Genomic DNA, 22,086 nt, shown 5'->3' on the forward strand with positions numbered 1-22,086 from the left:
TGTTATATGAGTACTGCTTAGATTCATTATTTTTTAAATTAGTATAACGGATTAGTATTAGAATTAGTATTGTCTGTTGATTAATTATTGATTAGAGTTATCATTCTTTGATTTAATGCATTTCTTCTTGAGTTCTACTTTTACTGATATTCAGAATGTCATTTCTTCTTTTCTGTCAGTGTTTGCCTTTTACATCTTGATCCACTGAAGTCATTTTGTTTTTACAGCTAATGGTTATAAATGACCTACATTTTTTGACGCCAGCTTTTCATTATCATGGGTTGGCCTGGAATTATCCTTAAATGAATTTTAAAAACAGAATGTGATGAGTATGTGTGGTGCTGATGGTGGAAGGGGTCAGAATCCCTTGATTCTGAGGTGATGACTGGACACTCCCTTCCTTTCTCTGTCAACTAACTCCTCAGTGCTAAATAACTGCTGGGGCAGGTGGCTGGTGTCCAGAGGTCTCCGGGGAGGCAACTGGACAGCACTGTCTACCACTATGGGCTGGATGAGAGCCTGGAGACAAATATCAGAGGGACGAGCATATTCAGATGACAAGTCCTAGGAGGAATTTTGTTTGCAGAAATCTTTAGGTTTCCTGGTGAATGTTAGCATCAGTAATGACCACCCAGCAGTGTTTCTGGTCTCTCTGGTCTGCAAAAGACTAAGTAAGAGCTGTATGGGTGGAGGACGCCTCCTTGACCCTGAATCCAGACAAGCATGGGGAATCCAGGGAATGGGGCTTGTTTCAATCCTCAGCAACAGACAGGTGGTCTATCTGCTCCCATACTCCTGACCTATGGGGAGAGAAGTCACTCTGCCACTCACAATTTTGGGGAATGTTGTCACCTAAAGCACTTTGGCAACAGACCTGAAGCACACAGACAAAAAAGAAAAAAGAGAAAATAACTGCACATATAAGTAAGCCTAGCAGACTGAAAGATCAGTCAGGTAGAAGAGACCACAAAACTCTGCAATACAAAGATGGAAGAAACACAATTTCCTAATAGAAAAATAACAAAAACATTTATAGAGATTCAAGGAAACACTACGAAGAGTTCAGGAGTACCAACACAATATGTAAATAAGTTGAAAAAGAGAGTGGCCACTTGTGGGAGACAATAAAAGATCCCCCACAAAGATCCCTGAATGTGAATATGTTACCTTATATGGCAAAAGGAACTCTGCATTTGTGATTAAGCGCCTTGAGATGGGAAAATTATGCAGATGGGCCCAATATAATCACAAGAAGGAGATGAAGTGATGGAAAGCAGAGGTTGAAGTGATGTGTTTTGAAGATGGAGGAAGGGGTCAGTAGCCAAAGAATGCAGGTGGCTTGCAGAAGGGGAAAAGACAGGACAAGAATTGTCCCCTAGAGGAAGGAACACAGCACTCACTGCCAACACTGATTTTAGCTGTGTTAAGACTGTGCTCTTGAGAACTGTACAATAATTTGTGTTGTTTTAAGCTACCAGGTTTGTGGTAGTTTGTAACAGCACCGATAGAAAACTAATATACTGGGGCCGGCCCAGTGGCGCACTGGATAGTGCGCCGCTTGGGAAATGTGGTGGCGCTCCCGCCCGAGGGTTCGGATCCCACATGCAGACCGGTTCCCGCTCACTGGCTGAGCGAGGCGCAGGAGCAGCACCGAGGGTTGCGATCCCGTTGCCAGTCCCCGGTCCGGGGGCAACACTGAGGGTTGCGATCCGTTGCCGGACACGGAAAAAGACAAAAAGACAAAAAAAAAAAGAAAAAGAAAAGAAAACTAATATACTACTCTAGAGACTCTAATGAATGTCTTAAATTGAAGGTTGAATGGAAGACGTCTCCAAGTACATGAGCAAAAGTGCAAAGAGATGGAAAATTTGAGGGAAAAGATATTTGGCGGACAGATCCAAGAGATCTAACCAATAATAGGTATTATGGAGGAAGAAAAATGAGGAGATGGAGGAGAGGCAAGAGTTAGTTTCCCACAGATGCAGAAATAACCTACAGACTGAAAGGCACACCAAGCAGAGGCAGGACTGATGAGAAAGGACAAACGCCGGGGCGTGTCCTGGTATGATTCCTGAACTCTGCAGTGGCATTAGGGCTGTTTCGTTTTGTTGTTTGTTTTGTACATTTTGTTTGGTGAAGGGAAATGTCTTTGTTATTGAATTTTCCTGTTGTAAAAATGATACATTTCTAATATTAAAAAATCAGAAAATATAGATAAGTACTTAGAAAATAAAAATTACTTCTAAGTCCATCACTCAGAGATAACCATTAGCATTTTTAACCACTTTATTGAGGTATAAATGACATTAAAAACACTGAATGTATTTAAAGTACATAATTTGGTAAGTTTTCACATAGTTATTCACCCGTGATACCATTACCAATAAAGATAATGAATGTATTTATCACTTCCAAAAGTTTGCTCATGTGTAATCCCTGCCTCCTGCCCCTATTTGCTTCCTGCTTGCCCCATCCCTGGCAACCCTTGAACTGTGTTCTGTCATTATAGATTAGTTTGCATTTTCTAGAATTTCATAAAAATGAAATCATACAGTATGCATTTTGGGGGAGGGGGAGAGTCTGGCTTTTTTTACTTAGCAGAATCATTTTGAGATTCATCTGGGTTTTTGCATATATTAGTGTATCTTCTATTTATTTTTTATATTGTGCTGAGTACTACTCCATTGTGTACATAATGACAATTTGTTTATCTACATGTTGATAGATCATTGTATGGTTTCCAATTTAGAGCTATTACAAATAAAGCTCCTATGATCATTCATGTACAAGTCTTTGAATGGGCATGTGTCTTCCTTTCTCTGGGATAAATACCTAGAAGTAGAACGACAGGATCCTACAGTAGGTGTATGTTTAACTTTTTAAGAAACTGCCAAACTGTTTTACAAAGTGGTTGTACCAGTTTATGTTCCCACTAGCAGTGTGTGGGAGCTCCAGTTGTTCCACATCCTCATTAACACTCAGTAAGGCCAGTCTTTAATTTTAGCCATTCTAATCACGATCTCGTTGTGATTTTAATTTGTGTTTCCTTAATGACTAATGAGATTGAGTATCTTTTCATGTGCCTATTAGCCATCTGTACATATTCTGTGGTTAAGTGTCTTGTGTCTTTTGCCCATTTTAAAGAATAGGATTGTTTGTTTTTTATTGAGTATTAAGAGTTCCTTACATATTCTGGTACAAGGCCTTTATCAGATATGTGGTTTACGAATACTTTATCCAAGTTTGTGGTTTATCTTTTCATTCTCTTAATAGTATTTTTTCCTAAATAGCTTAGTTCTTAATTTTGATGAAGTCCAATTTAACAATTTTTTTTTTACGAATACTTTATCCAAGTTTGTGGTTTATCTTTTCATTCTCTTAATAGTATTTTTTCCTGAATAGCTTAGTTCTTAATTTTGATGAAGTCCAATTTAACAATTTTTTTCCTTTATGGATTCTGCTTTTGGTGTCAAGTCTAAAAAATCTTTGCCTAATCCAAGGTCTTGAAGACTTCCTCCTATGTTTTCTTATAAAAGTTTTATAGTTTTAACCTTTAAATTTAGGTCTATGACCCATTTTGAGTTAATTTTGGTATATCGTATAAGGTTTTGATTCAAAGTTTTGCATATGGATATCCAAGTGTTCCAGCACTATTTCTTGAAAAGACTGTCCTTTTCCCACTGAATTGTCTCTGTGCATTTGTCAATACCAGTTGTTTGTATATATGTGGGTCTATTTCTGGACTCTCTGTTATGCTATTAATCTATTTGTCTTATACCAAATGGTACTGCCTTGATAACTGTAGCTTCATAATTAATAAACCTTGAAATCAAATACTATTAGTTCTCTTCCTTTGTTATTCTTTTAAAAAATTGTTTTGGTTACTTTAAGCACTTTGCATTTCCATATGAATGTTAGAATCAGCTTATAAATTTCCACAAAAATGTCTGCTGGGTTTTTAATTTTGATTATGTGAAATCTATAGATAAATTTGGAGAGAACTGACATTTTAACAATATTAAGTCTTCTGATCCATAAACATGGTATATCTATCTGCCCATTTTATTTAGGCCACTTTTGATTTTTCTCAGCACAGTTCTATAGATTTTAGTGTACAGTCCCTGGATATCTTTTGCCAAATTTATTCCTTAGTATTGCATATTTTTGATGCTATTTTAAAAGGTATTTAAAAATCAGTTTCTGATTGTTTATTGCTTATGTATATGGAAATAAAATTTATTTCTATATATTGACTTTATATCCTCAAACCTTTTTTTGTTGATTCCATTAGTTTTTCTACCTACGTGTATTAATTTCATATTGCTACTTAACAAATTACCACACATTTTGTGGCTTAAAATAACAAGCATTTATTTTTTTTTACAGCTTTGGAGATCAGAGGCCCAAGGTGAGTTTTATGTGGCTAAAATCAATGTGTCAACAGGGCTAGCTCCTTTTGGCGGCTCCAGGGGAGAATCCATTTCTTGCCTCTCTAGCTTCTAGAGTCTGCTCATGACCCCTTTCTCCATCTTAAAAGCCAGCGTCAAAGTATTTTCTCTCTCAACACCTGCCTCTCTTATAAGGGCCTTTGTGATTACATTGGTCCACTTGGATAGTCCAGGATAATCTCTTCATCTCAAGATTCTGAATTTAATCACATCTACAAAGTCCCTTTTGCCAGGGAACATTACATGTAACATTCAAGGTAACGATTCACAGATTGGGACGTGCACACCTTTGGGGTGCCATTCATTATTCAGCTTACCATATAAATAAAGATAGCTCCTTCTTCCTTTTCAATCTGGATGCTTTTTATTTCTTTTTCTTGTCTGAATGCAGTGGCCAAACCTCGTATAATGTAGAATAAAAGTGCTGGTAGTGAATATCCTTGCCTTGTTCTGATCTTAGGGAAAAAGCATTCAGACTTCCACCATTAAATACGATGTTATGTGTTAGGTCTACATTTTCCATAGATACCCTTTATCAAGCTGAGGAAGTTCTCTTCTTTTTTTTTTTTAAGTCACTAATAGATGTTGGATCTTGTCAATTGCTTTTCCTACATCTATTGAGATGAACTTTTTTTTTTTTTTTTAGTTTGTTAATATGATGAATTCATTGATTACTTTTCAGATGTTAGACTAACCTTGAATTTCTGGGATAAACCCCACTTGGTCATGATATATTATTCTTTTTGTAAATTTTTGGATGTGATTTGCTAAAATTTTCTTAAGAATTTCTGTATCTATGTTAATGAGAGACATTAGTCTGTAGTTTGTTCTTCTTTTTCTTTTTCCTTTTCAAGTCTTTGGTTTTGGTATTGGAAAAATGCTGATCTAACAGAATGAGTTGGGAGGTATGCCCTCCTCTTCAGTGTTCTGGAACAGTTTGGGTAGAATTGGTGTTATTTCTTCCTGTTTGGCAGAATTCATTAAAGAAGCCACCAGTGCCTAGCTTTTTTCTTTCAGCTTTTGTATGTCTGAAAAAATCTTTAATTTGCCTTTGTCTTAAAAAGACAATTTCACTGGGCATAGAATTCTAGGGTGATTTTTTTTTTTTTCCTTCATGCTTTAAAGATGTTGCTCCATTCTCTTTTTGTTTGCTTTGTTTTTGATGAGAAATATGCCACTATCCTTATCTTTGTTCCTGTGTATGTGGCATGTGTTTTCTTTTGCTGCTTTTAAGATTTTCCTTTAACACTGGTTTTGAGCAATTTGAATATCATGTGCTTGGTGAGATTTTCTTAATGTTTCTTGTGCTTGGGATTCCTTGAGGTTTTTGGTTCTGAGAATTTGCAATTTCTTCCCAATTTGGAAAATGTTTGGCCACTATTTCTTCAACTATTTTTTCTCTCTCCCCTCAACATACACTTTTTGTGGATTCTAATTATATGCACAATAGGCTGCTTGAAGTTGTTCCACACATCACTGATGTGCTTCTCATTTTTTTCAGGATTTTTTTCCCTCTGTTATTTCATTTTGAATAGTTTCTATTGTTATTTCTTCAAGTTCACTAATCTTTTCTTCTGCAATGGCTAAACTACCATCATCCCATCCAATGTATATTTCCTTCCATATATTGTACTTTTCAATCCTAAAAGTTCAATTTAGGTTTTTATTAGATCTTCTATTCTTCTGCTTAACTTTTTGGACTTATAGAATATAGTTGTAACAACTATTTTAATATCCTTGTCAGCTCATTATAACATCTTTGTCAGTTCTGGATTAGTTTCAATTGATCAATTTTTCTCCTCATTATGAGTCATATTTTCCTGTCTCTTTACAGGTCTGGTAATCTCTGAGTGGATGCCAAAATTTTACCTTGTATTCCCATAAATATTCTTAAAAAAATTTGCTTTTAAGTTTTAACATTTACATGTACATGTTTGTGGGGTGCAGTGTGGTGTTTCAATACATGCATATACTGCACAATGATTCACTTAGGGTAGATAGCATAGTTTTGTACCCATTAATCCACCACTTCTCCTCCCCTCCAAGCCTCTGGTAACATCTGGTAACATTACTCTCCTCTCTACTTCTATGAGAACTTTTATTTTTTTAGATTCCACATAAATGAGATCATACAGTATTTGTCTTTCCGTGCCTTGCTTACTTCACTTAAAATGATCGTTTCCAGTTCCATCCATGTTGCTGCTGCAAATGATAGGATATCTTTTTTTTTATAGCTGAATATTATTCCACTGTGTATATATACCACAGTTTTTTGTTTTTATCCTTTCATTCATTGATGAGTATTTACGTTGATTCCATCTCTTGGCTTTTGTGAACAGTGTTGCAATGAACGTGGGAATGCAGGTGTCTTTTCGATATATTGGTTTCATTTCCTTTGGGTATATATCCAGTAGTGGGATAGCTGGGTCATAAGGTAGATCTACTTTTAGTTCTCTGAGATACTGTTTTCCACAGTCGTAGTACCAATTTACATTTCCACCAACAATGTAGGAGAGTTCTCTTTTCTCTGCATCTTTGCCAGCATTTATTACTTTCTGTCTTGTTGATAAAAGCCATTCTAACTGGCATGAGATGATATCTCAATGTGGTTTTAATTTGCATTTCTCTGACAATTAATGATGTTGAACATTTTTTCATGTGCCTGTTAGTCATTTGTATGTCTTCTTGTGAGAAATGTATGATCAGTTCCTTTGCCCATTTTTTAATTGGGTTTTTTTTTTTTTTTTTGCTATTGAGTTGTTTGAGGTCCTTATATACTCTGGATGTGAACCTCCTGTCTGATGTAGAGTTTGCAAACACTTTCTCCCATCTGTAGGTTGTCTCTTTACTTTGTTGACAGTGTTCCTTGCTGTGCAGATGCTTTTTAGTTTGATGCAGTCCCATTTGTCTATTTTGGCTTTAGTTGCCTGTCCCTTTGTAGTCATGTCTGAAAAAGTGCTGCCCACTCCCATTTTGTATAGTGTTTCCCCTATTTTTTGTTTTAGTAGTTTCATAGCTTGGGGTCTTAAATTTAGGTCTTTAATCCATTTTTAATTGATTCCCACAAACATTCTTGAGCTTTGTTCTTGGACATAGTTAAGTTACTTAGAAGCAGTTTGATCCTTTGCAATATTTATTCTAGGTCTAATTGTTCCCCATTCCTGACCCTTGTTAGTACCCTACCCAATGCCCTGTGAATGATGAAGTTTTTTACTGCGTTATTAATGAAGACCATACTTAAAAATGTAAGTATTGAATATTATAGACAGCTTAAGAATAGCCAGCAAATACAAGAGACCATTCTAATGCGGGCCAGAGTAGAACACAGAACAATAGCAGACATGGCAGAAGGTTTATGAAGAAGAGAATCTGAAGATAAGCAGGACAAAACCCATATCCTTTAGCCACCCTGACTAAAAGTCTCACCAGTTCCTTAGTGATAAAGCACTGAAAGGTGTCATCAGAATCACGCTGCATATCATTTGCCATTTGACACATATATTTAGGCTTAAGTTAGACAACAATAAGTTAATTACAAGTATATGTTTATCTAACTTAATAAATTATTTTTATTTGTATAGCCCCAAATTAAAGGAAACACTTCCTGCTTTTATTACTGATAGATGCCTGAAGTAGGTAGCTATCAAATGAGAATGATTATCAAAATTCTGGTGCCAAGGGAGTACATGACAGCTGAATATAAGCTGTTCTGCTTGAGAATACTGCACATTATTATGGTACAAGCAGTTTCTCAAGATGCCACTGCTTTTTTTTTTTTTTTTTACATAAAATGCCCACTTCTGTTGAATTTCTAAAGTATTTATGTCTTTAATATCTATATATTTTTCCATAAGACAAACTTTTACAATTTTTCCTTTTATTTTTTCATGGGTGTCTTTTTTCTTACTGTCCAAGTAGCCCTGACATTTCAGGAGGTCAAGTGAAGCTGGGGCGGGGGGAGAATGTGTGTGAAAACCTTTATCAAATTGGGGATGCCTGTTTGTTCACTAGGGGTCCGAAAGTGACAGTTCCCACTCTGGATGTGTACATTCTCAGTGACTTGCCAAATGCGAATGAGTAGTAGTAAAAGAGTCATGCCTCTTCATCTTCTCCTTCTTCTAGCTCATCAACAGCCTCTGCCTCTGCATGATAGTCCTCTGTTTCTTCATCGTAGTCCTCCGTGGTTAACTCCCATGCAGCATACTGAAATGGTTCTGCAAAAAAAAAAAAAGAATCACTGGGGAAAATATTTCTAGAATAAAAGGTTATTAGCATATGACAGTAGTCAAAGGTTAGGAAAAGTAATTATTATTGTTGATCTCTTAGTTTAAATATATATGCAAATAGGCCTTTACGCATTCTTCATGCGACAACTGGCGGGTATGTCCAATGCTGTCTGTGCCCCAAGGCTATTCTGATTGGCCAGATAGTTGGGCTATGATAGTTATTCAATATTTTATATACCATCCTTGGATATATTGAATGTTTTACTTCATAAACCATCAAGAAAGATTTTAAAGTTTCAAAACGCTTTTACTACTAACACCTGCTCTTGATAATAAATGCTATAATTACAGTCCTTACTTTCCATAGCCTCAACTACTTTTTGAAGTAGTTCCTTTGGAGTTTTGTCAGCAATCTCCAACTTTAAAATGTGAATGAAAGACTCATCAAATGTTTGTTCCAGCTGTTTCCAGGTGGTGCTGAAAGAATTAATCCTCTCTTTAAATGGCTCCATTTCAGGAACATCAGGATAAGAGTCTTCTGGAAACTCAGGTAGTACAACTTTTGAGTAAGGTAAAGAAAGAAGTAAAGAAAAGAGAGTCTTTAAATATAAATATCATTTCTTTAGCCATTTTGCCTACATAATTTATACTTTATAATATTTTGTAAACATTTGAAAGAGATAAACTTAATATTCTAAGCAATAATATACATTCATAAATTCATATTTTAATTATGTTTTGGTTCTTGTATTGGCTGTAGATGAATTATTACCTATTAATAAATCTAAATTGTTTGGATAATTAATATTAGTTCCATATGGAAACTTTAACTGTCAATAAAATATATTAAATAAAATTTGATGAAAATCAGTGTTACAAGCTGGTTAGATACACTCTTACTAGAAAAAGCTAAATAAATGTAATATAAATCAACTGGCTAATACACTTTTACTAGAATATGATAAATAAATACAATACAAATACAACATAGGAAGAAATAAGTAGGAAGCAGGTAGTAATCCCAAAATAAGGGACTAGACCCTTTGTAAGAAAAACAGGAAAGTCTTTGTAAGAAAACATGAAAGGCACTTTTATGCCCTATTTTTTTTTTTTGTCTTTTTTTTGTGACTGGTAAGGGGATCGCAACCCTTGGTGTGGTGTTGCCCGCACCGTGCTCAGCCAGTGAGCGCACCGGCCATCCCTATATAGGATATGAACCCGCGGCGGGAGCACCACTGCGCTCCCCAGCGCTGCACTCTCCCGAGTGCACCACGGGGCCAGCCCTTTATGCCCTATTTTAATAGTCAGATAATTCTTCAGTTTCCAGGCCCTCTTTGGATCCTTTTAGAATTTCTGTTTCAACTGTAGTATCCTCAGTAGGTTCAGATACTTAAGAAAGAATCTAATAGTTAGCATAGGAATTTTAGGACATTATTCCTATATGAAAGTTTTTGGCACAAAGAAAATTTCAAGACATAGTTTAAATTGTATGTAATATGGCTAATGGAAAACATAGTTCTCATTAGGTAAAAAAATGGCATAAAATACTTAATAGTTTAAAGCATAAAATGAAGAATATTCTTTTTTTTTTTGTCTTTTTTCGTGACCGGCAATGGATCGCAACCCTCAGTGTCGCGCCCGTACCAGACCGGGACCGGCAACGGGATCGCAACCCTCTGTGTGGCGTCTGCACCTCGCTCAGCCAGTGAGCGGCCGGTCTGTATGTGAGATCCGAACCCTCGGCAGGAGCGCCGCCGCACTCTCAAGCGGTGCACTGTAGCAGTGCGCCACCGGGCCGGCCCAAGAATATTCTTAAATATAGAAAAGGACATTGACTAGAATAATAATTGACACATGGTACATACAATTCTGGCTGAAAACTGTTGTTAAATATTATTCAAACTTCTGATACTATGGTATCAGACTAGCAGTGCCTGATATTCCTTTTAATTTCTCATTAAAATGCCCATGAAGATACAGCAAAAGACCACAAATTGGCAATGAGAGACAACGATATTGCAAAGTCCCAGCTGTGGGTGTAGGTGTGGAGAAATTGAGGAGAATTCAAACTAATTTCACTGTTGAGGGTACAGACTGAAAACTGTTTTCCTGGATGATATACATATTTCACATAAAGATCCAGCATAGATGGTTTCAGGGAAGGCAGAACTAATTATCTTCTCATTCCACAATCTGCTCCTAATTCTGAGACACAAGTTTTGCATGGACAAAAAAACCTTATATATACATATACGCATACACACACACCAGCCACTCTGTAACACTGTGGGAACTGTCTTCTGAGTTAGCTAATGTAATACTTGGGTCCTCTTTCAACACAATCTATAATGTTTAATACTCAATAGAGCAGGAAGTAGAAGGGGACAAGCTCAGGGCTGGTCGGGTGGCAGCATGTTTAATTTTAAGTTGCTCGAGAAAAGCATTACAACCATGACAAAAGGAAGAAGAGCACTGAGAATATACAGATAACTCTAAACTGCCTTAGCTTTTGGGTTTAATCAGAGATTGCATTAGTTGGGGATGAAGAAGATCTAGCCTCAGTCTAGAAAAGCCACACAAGATGAACACTCACTAAATGAGCATTCCTGGTGCCCCATCATGAGCATAGAATTCCAGCGGCCCTGTGATGTGTAGGAATAAGTGTGACCGAGTGGGTGGAGGGGGGAACACTAACAGCCCTGAGATATCACACCTTCCTTTTGAACCAGAACTTGCTTCAAGTGCAGAAAATAGGCAATGGCACTCAAAGAGATACAAATGACCCAGAAACCCCTTCATATCCTTTCTTACTCATGTTACCTTCCTATAATAGCCAACCACTTGAGCTGAAAATGATGACAGAAGAAAAGGAAAGGACAGGGCAACCCAGAGCTTCTTTCCTTTCAGCCCTTCCTTAATCATTAGCAAACTAAAGGTGGTGAGTGTTGGAGAATATGTGCGTATTAAGAAGTAAAATAACAAGTTGAGTTAGTTCTGTGGAAAGAAACTAACTGAATATTGTGGTAAGAATAAAATACATATGTATGTATGAGTTGTAAAATGTGAATAATGTAATTTTATCGATTCTTTATGTGAAATATGTATATCATCCAGGAAAACAGTTTTCGATTACATGAATTAAATGCTCTTATATTTGCATTTAAAAATGGCATTGGATAACATAAAGATAAGTGTAAAATTTATGCTAATAATTTAAAATTTTAGTTTTTCTTTACATAGAACAACATTAAATAGCACATAAAAATATCATAACAAGTTGAGAAAGAGACCATGTTTCAACTGTAGTATCCTCAGTAGGATACTACAGCTTTATATTTTAGTCCTTTAATGGCACCTTTTTCCTGCTTTTTGAACAACGTGCCCCACAAATTCTGTAGCCAGCCCAGCTCCTGAGTGCCGGTACTGGAGCAAGGACATTCAGCTTTCCTACCACCTCTCAAATCATGTGATGTGAACGAGCTGGCTGCTCCCTGGGGTCATCTTTCCGTTCTTAGCCCCCTTCCATTTTACTAACATATATACATGCACACACCCATGCCCACACAAACACACAAACGGACATGAGGAGAATTAAGGACCTGGCCCTCGATAAAGTCTAACCTGATTCAAGTTCTGTTTCAGGGACCTCAGACACTTCAGGCTCATCAGGTAACAATGTCCCTCTGTTTTCCTCGAATACCTCAGGTACCTCAGACCCTTCATGAACTTCAGACTCCTCACCTTCAATCTCCTCTTCAGCCTCATTATCAGCTTTGTCAGCTTCTAGAAAAAATTGGAATAAATAAATTCTCATTCAGTTTAAATCAACAAATATTTATTGGGCACTGATAAGTGCTGAGGCCAAAACAAAGAGTAAGGAATGGTCCCTGCCCTCCTGGAGTATGTGGCTTAATGGGCGAGGCAGAAAAATTATCTATACATTATACCTATTAAAATGTAGTGGTAAAGGATGATAGCCATCTGCTCAAAGTGCTATGGGAGCACCAGCCTAAGTGTTCATTCAAAAGAGGAAATGTTTATAGCAGTCCCAAATATTCTAACAGTAAAAAACTGGAAACAGCTCAACATCCATTCAGTAAGGGAATGCTAGATCTGCAAAGTCCAATACGGTAGCTACTGGCCATATGTAGCTATGGAGCACTTGAAATGAGGCTAGTGCAAATTGAGATATAATGTAAGTATAAGATATACAATGAGTTTAAAGGTTTAATATGAAAAAGTGAATGTAAAATATATAGCTACTAGAAAATTTAGTTACATATGTGGCTTACATTATATATTTATATTGGGCAGCACCAAGCTAGACTATCTATATATAATGATAGATTTTCTTATAGCTAATTAAAAATAATAAATGATATGGTATGTTAAAAATATGTTAAAGGTAAATTTGAAAAACATAACTCCAAGTTTTATGTAGTTTCTGATGACCAGTGTAAGAAATATATGCATGGAACTCTTTCAGGAAGAAAATGGCGTGAATGGTGGTGTCAGAAAACCCATCTCCCAAACTCCCTTTCACATACTTATGAAATTGACATTATATACTTATGAAAATGGAAAACAAGATATTTTACATGCATAGATTATATGGATGACTAATAAATGAGCTTATTTTCTGAACTCTTGTGGGAATTTCTTCCCCTAGTGAGCACCTCCAAGAATCATATTCTAGTGGTATGATATGCTTCTACCATTTGAATTTTGATCTAAGTCTGGATGGTTAAGTGCCCAGAGAAAAGCATCCTGAAGCATCCTTATATATAGGTCTGAAGCTGAAATACAGTGCATGTGGCTTCCAAGTATGTGACCTGGAATGTCCTGAGTCTTTTTGTGTGATGATGGAGGTCTTATTGATAATACACACAAGGATGAAGCAGCACTTGCTGTATCCTACTATGGTTTGGATGAAGTTATATGGTCTATACAAGAAATTTAAATTTGACTGTAAATCTCTTATAGAAAAAAATTATCACATATATCTAATACATGTATATTTATTTATTTACAGGTCATATTCTTATCCATATTAGGTATGTTATAAAACATATATATATATATATAATGTATATAATGGCAGAAAAATGTAAAACTTCAAATCTTCTTTTCTAAAGCCATAGTGGATAATCTGTGTACCATACAAGTCAGGAATGGATTGAAAAGTATTCTAAGATCCTTGAATTGAAATAATAATAATAATAATAATTACGTGTTGTATTAGTTACCTATTAATTCATAATAAATTACCCCAATATTTAGTGGTTAAAACAACAATCATCACACAGTATCCTTGCAGCTTCTGTGGGTCAGGAATTTGGGAGTGGCCTAGCTGAGTGGTTCTTGCTCAAGGTCTCTCACGAAGATGTAGTGAAGATGTCGATCAGATGTCACTCAAGGCTTGACTGGGGCTGCAGGATCCACTTCCAACTGGATGACACAAAGCCAGAACACCAAGGTGCTCAGGGAGCAGAGATAAGCTGATACCACTGTGCCCTGCCCAATGTCCTGACCTACAGAACCACGTGTGTAATAAAAATGGTGGTTGTTTTACACCGTTGAGTTTTGGGGTTGCACATCAGTGGAAAACTGAAGCAGACACTGTTCGCTCTTTTGAGCCACAGATCCCTTTGGCAGTCTGGTGAAACTTACCGACCTCTTCTCAGAATAATGCTTTCAAACTCATAAAGTAAAATACATAATAAACCAACTATATCAAAATACAGTTATCAAGATATAAAAAATTTTGTGCTATAGGAAATTTGTGCATCTTTTGCAAATGTATTAAAGAACAAGAACTAGCAGCTGGTTTAATAACTACTATAATTTGGAACAGTGATAAGTGACAAGAAGATATATAAAACTATAATGTGACATGAAAATATCCTCATTTCTGTTGGTGACAAAGTCAAGGTACTGCTAATACTATTGGGGTTTGTTGTCTGTATTAGTTACTAGTTGAAGGAAATACTAAATTTCAGTTAAAGTTAGTGAAAATAAAGTTGTAATTATTTTGCCATTGAAGTTCATAGACCTCTGAGTTTTATCCGTGGACTCCAGGTTAAGAACTTTAGTCCTAAAAGAAACTGTTAGGGTAAGTTCTTCTCTAATGAAGATGGAAGTTTAAGTGTAAAGACAATGGGTATAGTAAGAGTTTGGCTGTTTTCTCCTCTTTTGCATGAGCTTTCTAATAGGAGTACCTGTGATACCAACAGCCATGTGTCACCCGTGACAAGAGCAACCATTTAAAGACATGCTGAGCAGGTATTCTACTGTGTATTCCTCTTAAAGGATGCACAAGTAGGTGTCTATGTCGGGAGACTTTTTCCTATGAATCCATTACTCCAGTGACTATACAGTTTATTAACCAAATTGGAACACTTTGATAATGAAAGAAGATACCACAAGTACTACAGGACCATGGACTTCCATGGGAAAACATGTGATCACCCTGTCTATAATTCACTTGAAATACTACAATGGCTGGCAGTAACAAAACAAAATCAAATGGAACATCATTAGTCATATCAATCTGTGTTTGCCTTTTGCTTTTTCATTCATCTCTTCCAATAGCCTTTGATTTTCTTCTTCTATTCTCAATGCTTCTTCTTTGATTTCTCTGAAATGAAAAGGTCCAGAATTTAATTATCTCTGGAAATTCAGACATCTCACAATATTATAGGAATAATGCTTATAGTGGAAAAGTAAAGAATAATTTGTTTATAATATCCATCACACTTTTACTTTATAATGTAAAATTTTAAGTTACTCATGTGGAGGTCAGTTAGTTGTTTTTTTTTTTAATAAGAAAAACTGGAATGTTATATTTTGAAAACTTTGGCTATTAATTTAATAACCTGTCAAAATTAATAAAGGATGACTTAACTTTAAGTTGAAAAGGCAAATGGGAGAATCTGTAGCATTTTTCTTCTGGTTAAATGGGAAATGTTCATAATATAATGTTCAGTGAAAAAAGTAGAGTATAAAACTGTATGTACAACACAATTTTAATTTTATACTTAAAATTAATACAAGTGATGATTAAAAGACTAGGATAAAACTAATCAGACTTAACTGATTATCTCTGGATGGTGGCATTATGAGAGTTTTTAATTTTCTTTAACTTTTTTGCTTTTAAAAATGTTTCTATATTGAATAAATAGAAAATTTGTAAATTTATCTTTCTAATCAGAAAAAAATCCTAATTACTTTCTGTTTAACACAATAATGATGAAATTCAGGAGACCTGGAATATGAAAATTTAAATATCTGGAGGGAATCTGTTTTTCATTAGAGTTGAGGCACTAAATCTTCCTTAACAATGGTGAAGACAGGTATAGGGAAAGTTGGTAAATGAAGAAAGGCAGTATTTATTTAAAATTAAAATATATATGCCTTTCACTTAGAAATTCTATGTCTAGGAATTTAGCCCTCAGAAATAGGCATACTACTGCACAAAGGAACATACATTAAAAAGTTGATTTTATCTTTTAAAAATTATAACAGAAAGCTATATCACATATTCACCAATAAAGGACTAGTTAAGTGAAGAGGAGCTCATTCATGCGCCGGCACAAGGCTGCAGCTTTCCTAAGACCTGTCATTCCCTCATATTCAGTGTGATTCGTGTCCACTTTCCCTTCCTTTGAAAGCTAGTGACATACATTCTCTTTAGAAGACATTACTACACCTCCTCTCCCAATGGCTCTATTACTTATTAGAGAGGGCGTTCTCAATGGATTCGCCCTCATATTCAGTGTGATTCGTGTCCACTTTCCCTTCCTTTGAAAGCTAGTGACATACATTTTCTTTAGAAGACATTACTACACCTCCTCTCCCAATGGCTCTATTACTTATTAGAGAGGGCGTTCTCAATGGATTCGAAATCCTGCCTTCCAGCCTGAAGTCTTGATGTAAATTCAGTTCTCTTGGTTCATGACCCAGACCTCTGAGACTACTGAGTACTGTTTCTGAACTCCTTCCCTAGTTTGACTGTGTGCAAATTGGCAGTCATTCTACTTAGTTCAGACAGGGCTCTTTTGAGAGTTCTTCCTTATCCAAAACCTGGACAAAGTAGATTGCTGACCAGAACAAGGAAGAATTTTGCTGCCAGTTATTAAAAAATTCCATAAACCACTTTGATAGAAGATCCAAAGACAAACAACGATGACAGAAGTTATCTTGCCATTTGACTGGCACATTTGGAACTGATGCTGGAAAAGTTGTAGAATTCAGAATGTCTTTAGATATTTGACCCAAGATATCATACTTAATCCTGTTAAGCTTATCTCTATTCTAACCATCTTGTAAGGACTCTAAATGAGTCTCTGACTGCTTTTTCTTTTTAACTGTCTTAGATTTCATTTTCTGCAATATATGCGAAAAAAGTTTGTTTTGAAATGCTCGTGTTAGATTTTAAAAATCAACATTTAAAAACAGAAAAGCCTGCTTCAATCTGAGCAAGTGGTCTACATTATGAAGTTTATAAAGATGTAAACATCTAGAATCAAAAGAAGTAAAAATTGATTATAGAAATTCTATAATCATGGGCCGGCCTGGTGGCGCACTGGAGAGTGCACCGCTTGGGAGCATGGTGGCATAGAAATTCTATAATCATGGGCCGGCCTGGTGGCGCACTGGAGAGTGCACCGCTTGGGAGCACGGTGGCACGGTGCTCCCGCCAAGGGTTCGGATCTCATGTGGAGACCAGTTCCAGCTCACTGGCTGAGCGCGGTGTGGGCGCAGCACCGAGGGTTGCGATCCCATTGCCGGTCAGTAAAAAAGACAAAAAGGAAAAAAAAAAAAAAGAAATTCTATAATCATATGGAAAATTCCATATGGCAAAAGAGACAGTAGAGTTGGGAGAAAGTGGGGGATATATCTTTTCCTTTCTAAAAACAATTATAGGTGTATATATTTTTTATCTATTTAAAATGTAGCAGAACTTTAATCTAGAAATCACATGAATTTTGTTTTACTCATGTCAGGATCTTCATCTGTTCTCAAATATCTGACTATTTCTCATACACTGTAACAAAATATTAGCAGATTGTAGCTTTATTTGTAACAAAAATTTAAAAGCTAAAAGTAAATGTAATAAGTCTGTAATTATTGTCTGAATTAATAATACTTTTTAGTTACTATAACAAACAATAATTTTATTAACTAATTTAAGTAAATTATACTTCATATATTTTTGTTAAGTTCCTAAAGGAATGACTAACTTAGGTGGATAATAAACACTAAAAAAAATCCTCTGGCACACACATATCAGTTAACCTCTCCCCAAAACCTCCACAGTGACCCACCACCCAGCTTCATGATTTCTAGAGTTTAAAGAGCTCTCCTAAATCAAATCCCAGCTCAAATTGCTAATATCTGAAGGGGGAAAGGAAATAGCATTTGAGAAAGCTCCTTATAGGTACTATCATCAATAGTAGGAGGTTTAGTGGGTTAAGTATTTAGTTCTTAAAAGTATAGGCCTTTATCACTTTGAGAAGAAGAAATCCCAGTGAACAAATTAAAATTTAAAGTATTTGAAGAGCATGTTTCAGCAAGGAAGAATTACCTGTAACTAGCAAATTAGTCACTATTCCTTTTTATATTTCATTCCCCTTTCAAAAACTGTATAGTTTATTAAAGTTTAGTCTTGACCCAGCCATGAACATAAATATGTGTTCACATTTTTAAAAGTTCTTCATTCACTCAGATTAGAGAATAAGCCCTCGATGTTAAGCCTGTCAAATATGAAATAACTAGTCTTGTTCTTTCCTTATGTAGAAATTAGTCAGGCTTTGGGTTTAATCATATCTACTACAGTGTATTTTCATTTACTTCCTATTACATTATTTCTTCAATTTGTGGATACTAGTTAACAAAATTAAGTCACAGATAAATATGGTAAAAAAAGAACAACACATATCTCTTACCTGCGCTCATTTTTTTAAGTGTCTTTTGACAGTAGATGCTAGATTTAAAATATGTTTGATATGGGCTGTGAAAACATCCACAACTGTGTACTTTAGAGATTCTGGAAGTATTTGTGAAATTACCATTTTTCTTAGAATTATGTAGAATCAGATTTAGTTAATAGACTATTGTTTTGATATTAAAGACATTTCATAAGTATAAACAGTAAGAAGATATTTAACAACTATAAAAGGGACATTAATCTGTTTTATCACTTTAGGCAGATTTACCTTGCTGCTGCTGCTGCTTCTTTTTTTTTGTTTTGTAGTTCTTCTAATAATCTTTCTAAAATCTTAGAGTCAATTTCAGGTTTATTCTCTAAGTATATTCTATTAAGCAAACATTTTCCTGAAATACAGAAAAAGGTAATATTATTTTCGAAGCTTTATAAAATAGAGTAAGATATATTTTGGGAATTAACAAAAAAATAATTTCCACCTATACCCAAATATATTTTCCTTTAAGCACTTATCTAAATGGAGCCCAGATTCTTTAAAATATTAATAGGCCACCTTCAGCCCTTTCAAAAACGGTATATATTAGTACAATATAAATAACTAAAACATGAAAAGAGGTAGTATATTATATTTTTCCTCTGGAAACTCTCATTTCAAATATATTTCCTTCAGAGGCAAAGTGACAGAATAATTAAAATTTAGCTCTGCTATCTTTTTTTTTTTGGACTGGTAAGGGGATCGCACCCCTCGGCATGGTGTGGTCTGCACCATGCTCAGCCAGTGAGCACACCAGCCATCCCTATATGGGATCCGAACCCGTAGCCTTGGCACTAGCAGCGCCGCACTCTCCCGAGTGAGCCACGGGGCTGGCCCTAGCTCTGCTATCTTTTTGTGCCTAATTTTTCTCACACGAGGTGAAGAAAAACAAATATACATTCTTCATCCTCAGTCTTATATATTGTTAATTTAGAAGGTATAGCTGCTGTCTGGGAGTGGGGTGTTAAATTCTCAGCTCCAAAGAACAATTAGAAAGGCCCGCTAGAACATTCAGAGCTCCAGCACATGATTTCTGGCCACCTCTTCCTTGGATGGAAGCCTCATTTTGTGTACCTCTAGCTCCTGCAGGGATTGCTGGGGTCGTATTTGCACCTAGGGAAAGTGGAGAGTTTTCCATTCTATATTTTAACCCAAAATATTATCAGCAATAACAACTTTACTTTCAAATTTATGTGATAAATATTTACCAACCATTGTTTTCTGTATCTGATAAGCAGATTATCAAATCAGGTACAAGTCCTTTCTCATTTAAGATTGTCCACAGTTCTCTTACAATAGGGAAGTTATCCACGATCCATCCTCCATATTTTGGGGCACCAGAAAATCTATTCTTGTTTTCCTCCATTACCTGTGAAAAAATTGCACACTAATATTACTGCCATAGCTCCATGAGTCAAGGATACTACCTTGATAAGTCATTTTTATGGATCTTAAACAAGTATCTTTTGAGTTCTTCTGTCTTGCAGAAGGAAAAAAAGAGAGCAACTTGGCAACTTAATTTTAAAACAATAACATCGAAAGTTTTAAAGGTTAAGTGCCGATAACACCAAGGTCCAGGGTTTGATTCCTGTACCAGCCAGCTGCAAAAAAAAAAAATTAAGAACAGAAAGCCAAAGCCTTTATTAAATAAATATAATAGTACATTTTTGCTATATATTATCCAGTGTCACAAAATGCAGATCCTGATTCAGAAAGTCTGGGGTGGTGCCTGGAATCTGCATTTCTAACATGTTCCCAGGGGATGATGGTACATGAGCCACTCTTAGAGTAGCAAGGCCCTAGTGAAGCTTGCCTTTTTAGTAAAAACACTCACTTCCCTTTTGCTTTTCATCCCTCAGTGGAGAACTGAGAGGTACTAAGATGGGCATTAATAGCAGTAGGAAGGAATTGGGTCAAAACAAATCTTGGAGATGCTTAGGGAGTTCTGCTAAACTCATGCCTCTAAACACTCACTTCCCTTTTGCTTTTCATCCCTCAGTGGAGAACTGAGAGGTACTAAGATGGGTATTAATAGCAGTAGGAAGGAATTGGGTCAAAACAAATCTTGGAGATGCTTAGGGAGATCTGCTAAACTCATGCCTCCCCTCCCCCCCATAGCAATAACTTTAACACAAATGTGGAGATTAGTAATGTAGATATTCGAATATACCAATTTCGAGGGATTTAGACAAATCTGTGTGCCCTCAGCCAGTCACAGAAGATTAGAAAACCCTCTGGCAAAGGCAGAATTTAAGATTACCTGCTTTTTGAATTTTTATCTGAATGAACTGTCTTTTGAAAAAAAGAATTTTAAACACTTTGAAATGTTTAACATAAGAGAATTAGGGGGAAAAGAGAAAACTGTGAAGAAGAAATATAGATGGCTAATAAAAATTTTACTGTCCAAGTTCCAAAGATACAGAATTAAAACAGCATTGAGATATAATTTATAATTTCTCCACCTCATTTAACTTTTTGAAAAAAGTTCATAGTATTCTGTCAAATTAATAAATATTAATTTGTTTAATCATTCCCTTACTGTTAAATATTTATATCATTTATAATATAAAAAGTGATGAACATCTTTATACAGAAATCTTTGTCCAAATATTATATATTTCTTTAGGTTAGATTCCTAGAAGACATGTTTTCAGGTCAAAGGGAATAAAAGAGTGAACATTTGAAAGGCTTTTCATACACATTGCCACATTGCTGCCCAAAACATCTGCACCAATTTTCACTCTTCCTAACCTTTGCCTTAAAATTCTGACTTTCATGATTTTTTTTATAGAGATTCATTTTTAAATAGCTTCTCCATTGAGATTCTTCCTTAAGAGTTCTTCCATTGCATTCGTCCCTAGAGTCCTCAACCATTCCAAGATTATTTTAAGATTATTATACTTTCTTGGAGTTAAATAAAATGCTATTTTTACATTTAGCTATTTAATTTATATGGAATTTATTTTTATTTTGATATAAGGTGAAAATTTAAATAGCTTTTTTCCAACAGTTAATTTTGTCAACACTATTAAATCATTTTTTCTTTCCCTTTGGATTATGATGCAATCTTTAGCATATACTAAATATTTATCTGTACTGAGGTCTGTTTCTGTACCTTCTCTGTGGTTCTGTTAATTTTTGTATAACTACGAGGCATATATACCATTGTAGCATTACGACACATTTTACTAGCTGGTAGAACGAGTCTCCCTCTATCATAATTTCTTTGCTAAACTATTTTATCTAGTCTCAACAATTGGTTCTTTTAAATAAACTTTAGAGTCATGTTGTCAGTTTTTAAAATACTCAGATTTTTACTAGAACTGCATCAAATCTGTAAATTAAATTGAGAAACACATCTTAATAAGATTTTATCTTTACATATAATAAATTATGTCTCTATTTGTCGACATCTGCTTATGCTTACATTTA

The 22,086-nt window shown here is 35.4% G+C and overlaps 1 protein-coding gene across 1 annotated transcript in view; it reads right to left on the reverse strand.

The window, feature by feature from the left end:
* The window catches only part of AK9 (adenylate kinase 9), a 129,285-nt gene that overhangs the window by 53,944 nt on the left and 53,255 nt on the right, over positions 1 to 22,086 (reverse strand). Inside the window, exons 16-22 of the mRNA XM_008577430.1 lie at positions 19,867 to 20,023; positions 18,892 to 19,009; positions 15,235 to 15,311; positions 12,296 to 12,457; positions 9,979 to 10,063; positions 9,033 to 9,238; positions 8,547 to 8,662 (exon numbers count right to left, since the gene is read on the reverse strand). Coding sequence (XP_008575652.1) covers positions 8,547 to 8,662; positions 9,033 to 9,238; positions 9,979 to 10,063; positions 12,296 to 12,457; positions 15,235 to 15,311; positions 18,892 to 19,009; positions 19,867 to 20,023 — 921 coding nt within the window. The remainder of the gene's footprint in view (positions 1 to 8,546; positions 8,663 to 9,032; positions 9,239 to 9,978; positions 10,064 to 12,295; positions 12,458 to 15,234; positions 15,312 to 18,891; positions 19,010 to 19,866; positions 20,024 to 22,086) is intronic.

The sequence above is a fragment of the Galeopterus variegatus genome, unplaced genomic scaffold, assembly GCF_000696425.1.
Source record: "Galeopterus variegatus unplaced genomic scaffold, G_variegatus-3.0.2 Scaffold1507, whole genome shotgun sequence".
In the NCBI taxonomy this organism is placed as follows: domain Eukaryota; kingdom Metazoa; phylum Chordata; class Mammalia; order Dermoptera; family Cynocephalidae; genus Galeopterus; species Galeopterus variegatus.